At 33.5% G+C, this 15,606-nt stretch overlaps 1 protein-coding gene across 2 annotated transcripts in view; it reads left to right on the top strand.

The window, feature by feature from the left end:
• The window catches only part of LOC126735456 (armadillo-like helical domain-containing protein 3), an 82,296-nt gene that overhangs the window by 16,334 nt on the left and 50,356 nt on the right, over positions 1–15,606 (top strand). For both annotated transcript variants that reach the window (XM_050439449.1, XM_050439448.1), the window contains exons 4-6: positions 10,463–10,595; positions 13,927–14,014; positions 14,079–14,438. In XM_050439449.1, the coding sequence (XP_050295406.1) occupies positions 10,463–10,595; positions 13,927–14,014; positions 14,079–14,438 (581 nt within the window). The remainder of the gene's footprint in view (positions 1–10,462; positions 10,596–13,926; positions 14,015–14,078; positions 14,439–15,606) is intronic.

The following is a 15,606-nucleotide window of genomic DNA, read 5'->3' as shown; positions in this document are numbered from 1 at the left end:
AGGTTATAATGTCGGAATTTTTTATTAGGACATTTTTCATCTCCTTTTGCATACAAAGGGGCAAATTCAAAACTATATCTGAGGAACCAAAAAAATTAATAGAAAAACGCTGAAAACAATTTCTATAAGAGGAAGGGGAAAACAAAATAATCTAATAGCTAGCTTGCTTAGTCCTTCATCGTCAGCCACCTCAACTTTATAATCTTAAATGGTAACTCCCTGATCTTAAAAAATACTTTTTTGTGGTACCCTACAAAGCAACTACCTTCCATGTACTAGTTTTTGGTGTCTTAAATAAAATATTTCTTAATTAATATTACTTTAGATAAATTAAAGTTGTATTTTATATTATGAATTTTAGAAATGTTCAAATTGATTTCCATGTTTTCAAGACAATATTGGAGGTTATTTTTAAACTCCTGACGTAAATTTTAAAATGTTTCTATGGAAATAGCTCTGCTTAAGTTATCTGGAACCATTTTTCTCGTCAGTTGCCAGGTTGCGTTTAAAAAAACAGATTTTAGGTGGTCGCAGAGAAAGAAATCAAGAGGTGATAGGTCCGAGGATCTAGGAGACAATACAACTGGATCTCTTCCAATTCATTCACTAGGATAATTATTTTCTCAGCATTGCCTAACTAAAACTACATAATAACGAGGTGCCCCATCCTATAAATGTAATTCCTGTAAATAAAAATGTAATTACCCTATGCGTCGCTCTGATTGCCTAATTCATGTATTATGTACTAATGTTTACATATTTTCTATAAATAACAGACTAATAATTGCATCTCCTATACTAGCTCAAACATTGTGGGAGTCTGTCTGTATGTCCTCTAAATACTCAAGAGTTCTCGTCAAGTAACGATAATGTTATTTAATTTCCCTGGACATTTAAAGAGAGTGTATAGTGAAGTACTAGTGTATAATAGCTAATATCCTGGATGACTCTTAGGTTCTGCAGAAATTCCAGCCATTACAATTTCACAAAATTCATCTGTCATGGCCACAAAGTTCTTAAAGGGAAAGAATTTCTGTACTGAATTTTATGGGGAAAAATATATGTAATTTAAGTACTTTTCTTACAGATTCTGGGATAACTCGGTTACTTCAACTGCCTGACGAGGCTATACAGTACTACTGTACGATTTGACTTGTATTTGCGTTACTTCGAGCAGTAATCTTGATTTATCGTCAATATTTAGCGAAAGTACACTTGGCTACTCATAATAAAAAAACACAAAAATAAAACAATCTTCGCATATCCATTCTAAGCCAACCAATATCAACATATAAATTGGACACATCATCAAACTTTCTTATAACATACTACACGAGCATTCCAAATTTATTAAATATGCATTTTGCTCTTGAAATCCAAGAAATCTATAAATCGAATCACAGGAATTAAAATATGATAGTACAAGAGATTCACACAACTGAATTCCTAACTTCGTATTTAGCATATACGAATTTTTTAAAATTCTTTTGGGTACTCTAAATCTTAATTGATCATCCAAAATCAACCCCAAATTCTTAGCAGAACCTACATAAGATGATTTTCTATTATCAATATTATTATTATTATTCAAGTTTTCTTTCCAAAGATCATAAGTTAATCGTAATTTAGTCGTCTCAGAGCGTCATAATTTAATTTTAAATGATGACGCTCTGAGAATAAACTCATGTTCCTAAGTTTCCCAAAAATTCTGCAACCTACAATACTTTAATGCCCTGTATAGATTGTAAATAATCTATACATCCGATATCCTAAGGGCAACAAACCAGAAGTAAGACTAATTTTGTTAAGAAATCTCTTATTAGAGAATACCGACTGCCATTTGTTGGATAAATATGATTTTATGAGAGCAAAAGAATTTGTTTCGAAAAAAAAGAGAATTTAAGTTTGGCTAACAATAAGTTTTATGGTATTAAATGCTTTGGAGAAATCCAATAATACCAGACTACTGTGCAAACTTCCTTAGGTAGTGCGATTTAGGCATTAAAATTTTAAGTGTTCGGTATAATATTATTAGACATTCAATTATTATAAATCTGGTTATAGAGAATACGCTCTATGACCGCTCTCTTAGATCTTACAAATTATAAGTAAAATGCTTATAATTTGAAGGTCATTTAATGTTACTGGGTTAGAAACTTTGGACTGGCTTTCCAGTGGATATTTCCCATTGATTTGGAAAGTAGCTGACTTCAATGCAACAATTTATGATGTGCGTTCAATATATATTGTCAAATAAACCTCAGTGGTTTAGTATTTGATCTGAGACAGTAGCATTTGACTTTTTAAGAAAGAAATCAGAAATTGAATCAAAAGCAGGGGATTGCCATTTAATATTATAAACATGTGGGGGCTAGTGCTAAAGTGGAAAGTGAAAACAAGTTAGCTATTACATTATTTTCTTTTGCCCTTTATATTATAGAAATTGTTTTCAGGTTTTTTTTGGTTCCTCAGATATGGCCATTGTATCTTTTCAAATTGTTACCCTGTATACAGAGTGTCCCGTAATTAATTGGACATAGGTTAATGTAGGATACCTGACAAGAAAATAAACCGTTTGAGCTCAATATCGCTTAGCAAAATGTTATTGATTTTCGTTCTACAGGGTGTTAAAACTAATTTTTTACTAAACATTTATTGAAATATTGTGGAATCCACTGGACAGATTAACCTAAAATTTGGCGTACTCTTATTATTTGGGATGAGAAACATGAATATGATATCTATTTTGCCACTAGATGGCGCCACATACAACGACATTGAGTGATTAAAAAGGTCATAACTTTTTTGACCTCCCTGTACGTACATTTGCGAGTGAAAATAATAAAACAGCATTTAATTCTAGTCAAAAAAGGTATACTTCTTTGATCTCCAAAAAGTAGACCGTTTTCGAAATAAACGCATTTTTTTATTGGGTTGCGTATGAACACTTAATCTAAAATTTAATTAACAACGATAAAATTAGAAAAGGCTGTTGATTATAATAATTGTTCAAAATGTTCACCATCGACTAGGACACATTGTCTAATTCTTTTATTTAAATTTTGCCTGACTCCAAACAATGATTCTTCTTGGGCCCTGATGGTATTGACTCCTTCCACAATCTTTTGCCACAATTCCTGACGGTTATTTATTTTATTTTTATACACAGGTGATTTTAAGTAGCCCCAGGAATATAATTCTAAGGGATTAAGATCGGGACTACGCGCAGGCCACGGATATTCACTACCTCTACCAATCCATTTATGAGGATAAATTTCGTCCAAGTAATTTCTGACTTGCAGTGAATGATGTGCCGGTGCACCATCGTGCGTATACCAACTGTCACGTCTCAAATTTAGGGGCACATCTTCTAGAAGAATGGGTAGATCATTCCTCAAGAAAATTAGATAACGTTCTCCATTAAGCTTAGCTGGCAATTCAAACGGTCCCACAATACAATCCCCAAAGATACCACACCAAATATTTATTGAAAACTCATGTTGAAAATGGTGTTCTTGGAAAGCATGAGGATTTTCCATCGAATAGATATGATTGTTACGCCAATTAAAAGCACCTCTCCTTGTGAACGTGGCTTCATCCGTAAATAAAATTTTATTACAAAAAAATGGATCATTCAATTGGCGATCTCTTAAAAGTTGACTGAATTGGAGTCTTGCAGGAAAGTCCTGAGGAAGAAGATTTTGAACTGGAGTGAAATGATACAGATACAGTTTTTCTTGGCGTATAATTTTGGACACCGAAGATTTCCTTACACCAGTGGCTGCCTCAATACGTCTTGTGCTGGTTTTAGGATTTTAGATAACACGAACCGAAATTTCATATTCCATATCTGCTCCAATTATCCTTGGTCTTCCCGCATTTACGTTTTTTAAACGAAATGAGCCCGTTTCGCCTAATCTATCGTACAACGCTTTAAATGTTTGATGATTTGGCTGCCTTCTATCCGGATACAGATCTAAATAACGCTGCGCTGCTCTTCGACTACGAAAATTTTCTTGAGCATATACACATACCATATCCCGCATCTGAGCATTAGAAAAATCATTGTGACGCGGCATTTTTAAGCGAAAATAACACAACAAGAACACGAGCTTTAGCCAAATTAAAGACTTACTTATTAATACTTCACCTTGACAGGTCGTAGTTATGATGGATGTGTTCATCCTAGGCAAAGCCTACTTTGTAAAACTCCGATAATAATTTGTTTATACGCAACCTAATACAAAAATGCGTTTATTTCGAAAACGGTCTACTTTTTGGAGATCAAAGAAGTATACCTTTTTTGACTATAATTAAATAAAATAAATAAAAAATTAATAAATAAATCTGGCCTTTATTTGAAAAACTATAGAAGTTTATGGCGAAGTCTAGCAACACTGCTATTCTACTTAACCACAAAAATTGAGAAGAATAGAAACAATCTTATAAAAAACTTATTATTAGATAAAATACACACATTCAAAAAAAAAACAGAAAAATACAGGTACCCTTACACTAGCTAACCTAATAACATTTTAAAACAGATTTCACCATTGTAAAAAAGAAAAAATAATAATCATCACAATTTTTAAATTTTTTTATTTTTATTTTTAATTTGATGGCAACAGAAACATAATTATCGAATCACATTATCCAAATAATGTTAACAGTCAGTTAAAGCTTTGAGAAATTAAAGAAAACATTTTTTTAAATTTTAGCCAAGTTGTTAAGCAAATAAAATTTCTCTAAGTTTATATTTAAACTTTAAAATGTTGAAAGACTTCATGTTTTTAGGTAATAAGTTAAGCAAAGTAATTGAATTATACGCAAACGATTTTCTAAAAACGGAAGTACGGTATTTGGGAATTGTGTATTTATGTTTGCGCCTAATGTTAATATTGTGCAGACCTAGTAAGAAAAAGACTGAGTACTATTTATTGATAAATTCATGGTCTTATGTAAAAAACTACCCAAATGAAGTCTCCAACGATTTTCCATTCTGAGCCATTTAAGCTGGTTAACCTTATGTGATATATGATCACGTCTACTCAAGCCAAATATCAGTCTGCAACAGGCATTTTGCATGACTTGTATCTTATTTTTTTCAAGATAAGTAAGACATGGAAAGTAAATAAAATCACAATAGTTGAATCTTGATAGTACTAGTGATTCAGATAGCATTCTTGCAAGATTTTTATTGAGATATTTACGATTTGCGTAAAGCAGTTTTAAGTTGTAAAATGCTTTTTTTCTCATGTCTGCAACGTGATGTTCAAATCTTAGCTAAGAGTCCATTATTAAGCCCAAGTTACGAGTCACCTCAACAAAATTAAGTGGCATTTGATTAATAGAAATATTAATATTATTCTTTAGAAATACTGATTTTTTTTAATTTGCAGATAACATTACGTTAGATTTAGAAGAGTTTAATGTTAGATTATGCTCAGTTGACAAATGCTGAATAATGTCTAATTCTTGATTTACTAAGTCATTAACAATTCTATATTCATCAGGTTTGAATGAAATGTACAGTTGTGTTTCATCAGCATAGGTAACCTTTTTACAATGTTTTAAGGAAGCGAGTAAGTCAGACGTATTAATTATAAATAACAGTGGGCCCAAAATAGATCCTTGTGGGACTCCAGTTAAAATATCAATCCTATCGGAAAAGTTGCCTTTATAAAATATGCTCTGGGTTCTTTCTGATAGATAAGACTTTACTAATTGTAATGCTGACGATTCGAAGCCATAATATTTAAGTTTAGCAATAAGTAGCTGATTTATTGTATCAAATGCGTTCGAATAGTCTAACAAAATAAGCAGAGTTGCAAATCCCTTATCATAAGCCTCGAAGATATCATTAGTTACTTTTGCCAAAGCAGTTGAGGTGCTGAAACCTTGTCGGAACCCACATTGGCTAACTGGTATAATTTCGTTGTCATTGCAGAATTTTAGGATTTGCTGGTATAGAACCTTTTCAAATACTTTTGATAAGGCAGGTAAAATACTTATTATACGTAGGTCGGAAAAGTTTTTTGGATCGTTAGATTTAGGTAAAGTATGCCCTTTGCATTTTTCCAAATTGGAGAAAAATATTTGTTTTCAAAACAGCAATTAATAATATGCACTATACAGATTTCAATGTGAGGGATATAATATTTAAGCATACGCAGAGAAATGTAGTCAGAGCCGACAGAATTTTTTTTAAGTTAAGTAGTATTTCATGGACTTCTTGTTTTGTACACATCGTAAAAGAAAAATTAAGTAAATCATTCTTAAATTTATTGGAACTATAAAAATTTATTTATTTATTTATTTATTTATTCATGCCAAAAAGTATAAAGCTTTTACACAAGTCAGTCAAAAATATAACTCCAAATAAAAGTATTAAACTGTAAAATTCGTTTTACCTAAGAACAAAAATAAAACACATATAAGCCTAAAAAGTAATGCTTAAAAACACTTAACACTAAAAGTCAAGAGACCCAGCCTATGCAATAGCACTGAAATTTGAGCTCAGGAATTCCTCAAATGAATAAAAAGCATTGGTGACTAAAAAATGTTTTACCTTTGTCTTATAAGCATTAAGAGGCAAATCCTTAACGGAGACCGGCAGGACATTAAAGAACTTAATTCCATAATAAGACACGCCATTACGGGTACGCTCGAGTCTCCTAAATGGTGCCACCAAGGAGCCGCTATTTCTGGTGTCATGACTGTGAGTGCTAGCATGAGTCGCAAACCTGGGTAGGTTTTCCCTAATGAATACAAGGCACAGAAGTATGAAGGCGCTTGGTAAGGTGAGAACTCTCAGAAGCCTGAAGTGGACCCTACAACAATCCCTGTATCCAATCTGCGCAATCACTCGCAGACATCGACGTTGCAATGCAAAAATCCTGGGCATATGCGCTGAATGACCCCAGTTTAGTAAGTTATACGTCATTAGAGAGTGAAAATATCCAAAGTAAGCTGTCCTGAGAGTACCTGCGGAGACAGACCCAGACAAATTGCGAATCAGGAAAGTACACCTTGATAATTTGGTTGACAATTCATCTATGTGACCTTGCCACGTCAAACCACTATCCAATCTAACACCCAGAAAATCCACAGACACACCTAAAGATTGTTGCTGGGAATCAACGTCCCGAAGGGAAAAAATTATATTTTGAGTTTTGGACTCATTTAAGCACAATCTATTGGAAACGGCCCAGTCTCTAAACTGAGAACAAGATTCTTGAGCCTTGAGCGAAATGTTTGCGCAACTCCTATTAGTACACAGGGATGTAGTATCATCAGCATACAAATAGAAAGTGCAATCAGGGTGACAAGTTGGTAGGTCATTAACAAATATAAGAAACAGGATAGGCCCGAGAACGGATCCCTGAGGCACTCCATGCCCAATCGACAAACTCTGGGACCTACACCTCCCAAAACAAACAAACTGACTTCGGTCACTCAAGTAGGACTGTAGCAGTGACAGACTTCTCGAACAGAATTTGTAGTGGTTGAGCTTTTGAAGAAGAATATTATGCTCCACACAATCAAAAGCCCTAGATAAATCGTAAAATGAGGCTTGGGAGTACAGAGCACTTTCAAATCCGTCAAGCACCACGTCACACAGGTTCTGGACCGCACCAGTGGTGGAGTGTTTCTTTCTAAACCTATGTTGGTTCACATAAAATAAAGAGTTTTGTTCAAAATACTCCTCTATTTGAGTCTTGAGTAAAGACTCAAAAATCTTTCCAATAATAGGCACCAGAGAAATGGGACGGTAGTTTTCAACATCCACTTTTGAACCCTTTTTGTGAATAGGAATGACCTTAGCAATTTTAAGACAGGATGGAAATGTGCCCTCAAAGATAGCCCAGGTTGATTAGTTTGGTCAGGGGAACAATAATTAAATTCTTAATAGTCTTTATGAGTCTGATATTCAAATCATATGGATCATTGCTTGCACTATTCTTCATGCCATCAATCACCTGACGGACCTGGATGAAAGTAACTTCGGCAAAGGAAAAGCCGGGTCCGCAAGGGCCAGTCAAATAAGCTAAAGGATTTTTGGGAGGCAGAGGAAGAGTCTCTTTTAGTTTGGCAGGAACATTCACGAAAGATTCATTAAAATGGCTGGCATTAATATCACTCAGCTCCGATTCCTTTACGCTAGGGTTCAGAGCTGTAATTACCCTCCACATTGCCCGGACAGGGTTACTTGACTGGCTAATGAAGTTGTCATTGACCTTTCTCCTCCTTGTCTGAATTTCAAGCCGGTATTTGATACGGTAGGTGCGGATAGTATCACTTGATATCAAATTGGGGTATTGTTGACTAGCCCGTCTTAAGAAACAGAGCCGTTCTCTCATCTCCCTGAGAGACTCATCAAACCACTTAGAAGCAGCTGAGCGCCAGGCGGTATTCGCTGATTTTGACTTCAGTGGAAAACACATTAAATAAGCCTCGCTCAGAGATTTAACAAAAGAATTAAAAGAGATATCAACATCACTAGTATTGCCTATGAAGTCCCAATCAAAGTTCTCCACCGCATTATAAAAATTTAACAACCCCCAATCTGTTATAGGGCGGTAACATATACGAAAAGCGTCACCTCGAACGGGGATGCTCTGTTTAAATTGAAACACAATTCCCAAGTGATCAGACAATGATGGATCACAAATATTAGCATTACAATTGGAACTGGAGACAGTTGTAAAAATATTATCCAGACAATTCGAACCCCTCGTAGCACCTCTAGCAACTGGATAAAGCCCAAAGCAAGAAAACAAATCAACAACCCTCCTCGACTGTGTCTAGTTTAGATTAAACTTAACATTAAAGTCACCAGTGATGACATATTTTTTGTTAATCGTTAAGCTAGCAAGAAAACCCTCCAGACAGCTGAGAAAGTTGTCGAGATCGCCCAGTGGAGATCTATAGATAGTAAATATGAGAAACTCACCATGTTGGATCCCCGCAATCTCAAAATCCACCTCACATGCTACTCCTTGGGGCAGAATACTGACAGACTCACAATTTAATCCATCACGCACATATATGCATACTCCGCCATGATTTCTGTTTATCCTACAAAATTTGGAAACAAGATTAAATCCGTGTATATGGGTTACACCAATTTCCGCCTCAGACAGCCAGTGCTCATTGAAACAAAGGATATTAATATTGAGGTTCGATTCGAGGTATGCCTCAAGCTCTGGGACTTTGGAACGTAGAGATTGAATGTTAAGATGAAGTATAACATTAAAATTAAAATTATAAAGTTCACTAGCATGCATTACTTTCTTTTGTTGTAATGTTGGCGCTTTCGGTTTAAAAACTTCCTGACAACAGCACCCAAGGGCCAGACTTTGCCCTCCAGAACATCCGTCATATTAAGAGAGGAAACTCCAATTTTAAAAGATTTAATATGGTCCTGGGAAGTGGCCAGATCTTCACATACACAGCCTTTAAACCCATGAGAGTCCAGATGAGCCAAGACATCATTAACTGTATTGTCCTTGGATAGCCCGGAGAGGAAGATCCAGGAACGGTTGTCTGTGCCGTGATTACTCTTCTTACTTGGATTTGGTTTTAGGCTCGGTTTCAATGTAGGAAGCATAGCAGAGGCGACAGTCAAAAGCAGGACATTCTTCCGAGATGTATTGGAATTGCTCCCCCCAGAAAGAATCTGAGCACTGGAATTCCTGGTGACATTTACCACGCCAGCCTTTCCCTGGTTTGGAGATGTAGGTCGCATTCCACTTTGACAGTCATTACTTGAGTTTTGAAAAATCTGGGCAAAATAGTTTATTATTGACATGAATATTGAGGTTACTTAATGCATTCCAAGTTCTTCGTGGGTTGTTTTGTGCCGATATAAAATTTACATATTGTTGCTTTTCCCTCCTAATGGCCGAAACCGTCAAGTTGCGTAATTAAACTGTTAAGTAACTGTTTTATTATTTTCACTCGCAAATGTGCGTACAGGTAGGTTAAAAAAGTTATGACCATTTTAATCACTCAATGTTGTTGTATGTGGCGCCATCGAGTGGTAATGGGAAAATATATATCATATTCGTGTTCTTCATCCCAAATAATAAGAGTACGCCAAATTTTAGGTTAATCTGTCCAGTGGATTCCAAAATATTTCAATAAATGTTTGGTAAAAAATTAGTTTTAACATCCTGTAGAACGAAAACCAATAACATTTTGCTAAGCGATATTGAGCTCAAACGGTTTATTTTCATGTCAGGTATCCTACATTAACCTATGTCCAATTAATTACGGGACACCCTGTATATCCTTTCAAATGAAGCAAAGTCTGATGATAATTTAAAAAACCCCAAAGTAATAATAAAAATGAAGTAGAAATTGAATACCGTCTTCAGTTTCTTTTCAGTTATAGTCCTAAAATTTAATTTTAATATTATTTATAAGGTTTTTGTCTATTGCTGCTATTTTTTTTGTATAGTTCAATAGTGATGCAAGACACAAAGACTGATCAAGGAACTAATACTGTTAAACTGTGCTTCCTGATTTTGGGCTGCATATCTGAGGACCAATATGCCAATTCTTTAATGCACGATGTCAGTCTGGCATTCAAGGTATTGATAACTAATAATTATAATTAGAATTTATCCAACCGCTTATATTCACATAGCTGATTTTTGCGAAAAAGTATACTTACAGGTTATTTAGAACTAATGACTCAAAATTATTTAAGTTAAAATAAAATGGTACAGCGATTACTCACTTTACTCACATTTTTGTGATTATTATATTACTCACGCGTTTTATTCTCGCTTGAAAAATCTACAAGGCGTAGTTTTTATCTGTATATTTCTTTCGGTCGCCTGGTGCGCTATCCGATTGCCAGCGATTCCCGGTGTTGCGTCATTTGATAAAAGTAAGATAGTAAAGTGAAAATGTTAATAACTCCGGATTATGAAATTGGATCCAACATGCTAAAACTCAGCGAAAATCACATCTTGATATCAACAAACGAAGATTGGTAAAAATAGAAGTAAATATACTCCAGGTTCCTTATATCCCCGCTTACCAAAATCGCTATTAGCTAAATTAAAGCATCACAGACACCCTCGTATCTTGATTTCGGGTCGGAATTCTTTTTTGTAACCTGCTGAAGGATCTCCATACCATGCTTTGCGGAATTTGTTTGACGTGAGATTATTGATATTCGACATAAGATAAGATTGGCGCAGACATTTCCTATCTATTTAGATGAAGTGCAAAACAAATCTTATTGCACTTCATGCGTTATACAAGACCGTCCATTAACATTAACTATAGCCTCTAGGATTGTATATGGGACATCCTAAGAAATGTTTGTACTAATGTCATTGAATATGGATTTCTGTTTACCTATTGATCCACCACCAAGCTTCCTTGTAAAAATCCAATGTTTATAAATAAAGATTTTACAGTTGGGGAATATCTTTCCACTTGTTCGCAAGCCAAGATAATTCGTAGTCTATTTTTCTAGTCCAAGATAATTCGAAGTCATTCTTCTGATTTATGTTCATAAATAAAATGACAGTAATAATTACTAAAGTAGAAAAAATTAAATAATCTCCATACACGAATGAATCAACTTCAGACACGTCAAATCTCGTCCAATAAGTTCAAAATATTAGTTAAGAGTTTTGCGTCATTAAATATTTTTAATTCTATAAATTTTCCGCTGTGAAGTAAAAGTAACAAAATTATGAAAATTAGCGATGTTGCCTTTTTTTAATAATTATATAATTAGCTATTTCCAAGATGTAATTTCAATTGTTTGGTTGGTAATATATTTTTGAATGTTAGTCAATGCTAATAGGTATTTTGTAAAATGTATTGACATTGACTTATTACAGTCTGCTTCAGATAGAAATCAAATAGAATATTATGATTAGTGTATTATGAATAGTTATATCAGAGAGAGATCAGAAATAAATTACAACAAGTTTTTTATCCAAATCTTGCAAAATGTGATCAATTAGTAAAATTTGATTTCAGCATTTAAAGATGTAAAACTAGGTCCTTTTAAATTTGAAACTAGAAGTATCTGCAATCATTTTGATGTCTATTGAAGTTGTTTTTTTTTATAAATAGTGTCAAAAAACTTTTTATCAAAACAAATTATGGCGTTAAATTTAATTGAGCTGTATTCAAGCTTTCCAATCTTTTCTTTTTTTAATGAACTTGCAAAATTGGTAAGCCTCTAGTCCGGCTAAGCAAGAATTCCAGTTCGACACTTGATCCAACTTACTTAAAATATTTTCAAAGAAAAAAATTAGATGTATGAGAGTGGACGTATTATCCGGCGATGATTTTCTCGTTCTAAACCTTTTATTATACAGGGTGTTACAGGTTAAGACGGTGATCCTTAAAGGTGTTAATCCTTAGGTGATTTTAAGAAGAAAAGTTTAAATAAAGCTATGTCCTAAACCCCTTAATTTTTAAACTACAGGATGTTGAAATCTTAAGAAGTTTCTTTATCATAACTTTAATAACTTCCTAAATATGTTTATGAAATTTACCACACACCCTCTGAGTATCAGCAGCTATTTTTAAATGTATATTTTTGTAAAGTTTAAGCAGTGGCTTCCGTATAGGAACTTAGACAAAATATTTTTGAAAAATATTATGTACGCTTTTCCGTAATATAAATACTATTTTTATAATTTCCCCATTCATTTTAGGGTAAATATGATTTCTTGTTTTTCGACCGACACGCGATTACCGTGGAAAAAAAACATTTTTATGCATGGTCAATTTATTAGTAAAAATATTAAATTTATTTATTTCTTGAACATATGTACCGGGTGGGCTTAAGCCAGGTAAGCGGTTGTATCTCAGAAACTAATAATCGTAGAACCTTCAAACAAAAAATTTTGTTATAAAAGCAGTCAAAAAAATGCTGGAAAATATTTTTAAGTTTATTGGTCGGCCGCTAGAGGCCGTTACAGATACTTCAAAATTTAAACTTAATTTTTTTCCAAAAACCTTGCAATAACGGGCATCTTATTTATTGCAATAATCTCCAAACATTTCCACACCAAAAAGTTTAAACACATATTTCTGTCACCTGTCAAACAAACTGGTGGAGGCAGTTTTTAGCTTGAGTGAGAAAAACAGCTGAAAATCGGCTCTGGGTTGGCCGATTCTTATGAAATAAGTTTTGATTAAAAGTCTCTTTACAGCTTTATTTTAATCGAAAAAATATTACTTAACACTTTGTTAAGGAGTTTAGGACATAGCTTTATTTGAACTTTTTTCTTAAAATAACCTAATGATTAACGCCTTTAAGGACCTTATTCTGTAATACTCTATATATCAATATTATTGTTCAATATCTTGTTCAAAGAAGTTGCAACATAATTAAAATATTTTGTAGACCGTTTAAATTTGATAATAATATATTTAATGGAATTAACTACAACAACACAATTATTCTTGTGAATTTGTGACCAGATATTTTGTATTAGAAGTGGTATTTTGTGGGTGTATTGGTCAATTATTAAAGAAAACTATTTGTTTTGAGCCAACGTTCGAACGTCGAGTTATATCTAATTGATCTTCAGGGCTCGAAGTCGTAGTTCTCTCTTGTCTTTTTTAAATTAAAAAAGTACACTTCACTTAGTAGTAAATTTCTCTAGTCTACCGGTTTGTTTCATTTTATATATTTTGTCAGATTTTAATTGTAATCCCTCCTTTACGTAACCACCTTTTCATGTTATCTACGTTTTATCCCTGTGACTTTTAAAATTTGACGAGAGAAAACTACGACTTCGAGTCCTGAAGATTAATTACATATAACTTGAAACATTGGCTAGAAACAAATAGTTTTCTTTAACAATTGACCAATACACTCACAAAATACTACTTCTAAAACACAATTAATATCCATCATAAAAATTATATATTTTTTAGGTAAGGCTACATAGGTTACCTATGCGCCATAGGAAGTTATCCAATGACAAGACTACTTCAAGTCAATCATTAGTCTGTACATTATTAGGTAAGTTAAATCAGAAAAATTAAAACATCTTATTTTTAGAAATAAACAGGATAATGCATTTTAGATCTACTGGTAGAATTTATGCTAAGTCATATGATGAAAAAATTCCCTATGGAGTTATACATGCTGTGCTTAGGTATTATTCAAAGGATCCTCTGCTATCAGAAAAAATGTCGTATACGTGTAAACTACGTGTGGAAAGAGCTCTGGACCGGTTTAATATCTCTTCTTCGTTTTATATTACAAAACGAGAATTATCTAGGAAAGAAAATGAATATATTCAAGCTGTGTATTAAAGTTGTTAATATTTTGAACTTTTTCATTACATATGGAGATAATTTCCTACCAACCCCTGGGAGTTATGACGAGTTGTATTACGAGATTATTAGGATGCATCAAGTGTTTGATAACGTTTATTCCATGGGTAAGTAATTAGATGAACTTTATGATCCATAATTTAAAGCAATGATAGTTTTTGTATATATGGCTAATCATCAATAAATAAATAACTTATCTAATCTTTATTGAAGAATCTAAATTGTATATAATCTTAAGTTATATCTCATTGTAATGCTAAACACATCACAAAAATTCATTATTATAATTTGAAAATAATTAAATTATCGTGCAGCCGAAACTTTCAATATCCTGGCGTATCAAGGAGAGGGTTAAAGTTGATACTTTTTCTGTCAAAATGTTAACTGATGTTGTTTAAAAAACAACACATAATTCCTAGTTCCACTTTTTTGATTTTGGTGAAAACATCAAACTTTCTTTAGTAGAAAAACTTCGAAGACCAGAAATAAAAAAACTTCTGTCAAAAAAGAAAGGCAATTACATTTTGCTCGAGAACACCTCCAGTGAGTGACAGATCACTGGAAACAAATAATTCAGTAAGGAGTGGAAATTTAATTTATTTCAATGTGATAGACCTTCATGTGTTAGACATGTTGTAAGGTGAAAAACGGCACAAAAAGAAATTATCACATGTACTGTAAAACGTGGTGAGGTTCCATATTGGTATGGCGGTATTTTCCAGGTTTTGAGATAGCGACTCTTCATTGATTAGAATAACATATGGGCATATTTTGTGTATCTTAACATATTGGACGAGAAATTGATTCTTTACAGGGTGTCCGAGACGAACGACCATCTTGAAAAAATAAAAATTATTTAGCCAAAAACGGCCGAACATACCCTCACCCCCCAGAACCCTATGTTATTTTTTTTAAATCGAAATAGGGGTCGAGTTATTCCTTGAATTAAATGTAATTTTATTCTCTACATAGCCATATTTTAATAAATGTCGAAAATGATCTTTAACCTTCATAGAAAAATACAATTGTTGTTCAAAACGTCTGCGCACATTGGCGAACATTTCGGGCGGTCAAGAGTCAGGCTTTGTGGCAAAGACTTTGGTTTTTAGATGCTAATTAAATCCAAAGGGGTAAGTTGGGAGATCTAGCAAGCCATTCTACGCTACCTCTCCGGCCAATCTATCGTCCAGGAAATACGTCGTTCAAAAAATTATGAACGGCAGCAGCATAATGTGGTGGTGCTCCAATTTTTTTGAAATATCAGTTTATTTTCTA

The sequence above is a fragment of the Anthonomus grandis genome, chromosome 4 (genome assembly GCF_022605725.1).
Source record: "Anthonomus grandis grandis chromosome 4, icAntGran1.3, whole genome shotgun sequence".
NCBI classification, from domain to species: Eukaryota; Metazoa; Arthropoda; class Insecta; order Coleoptera; family Curculionidae; genus Anthonomus; species Anthonomus grandis.
This window is presented reverse-complemented; position numbering and strand designations above follow the sequence as displayed.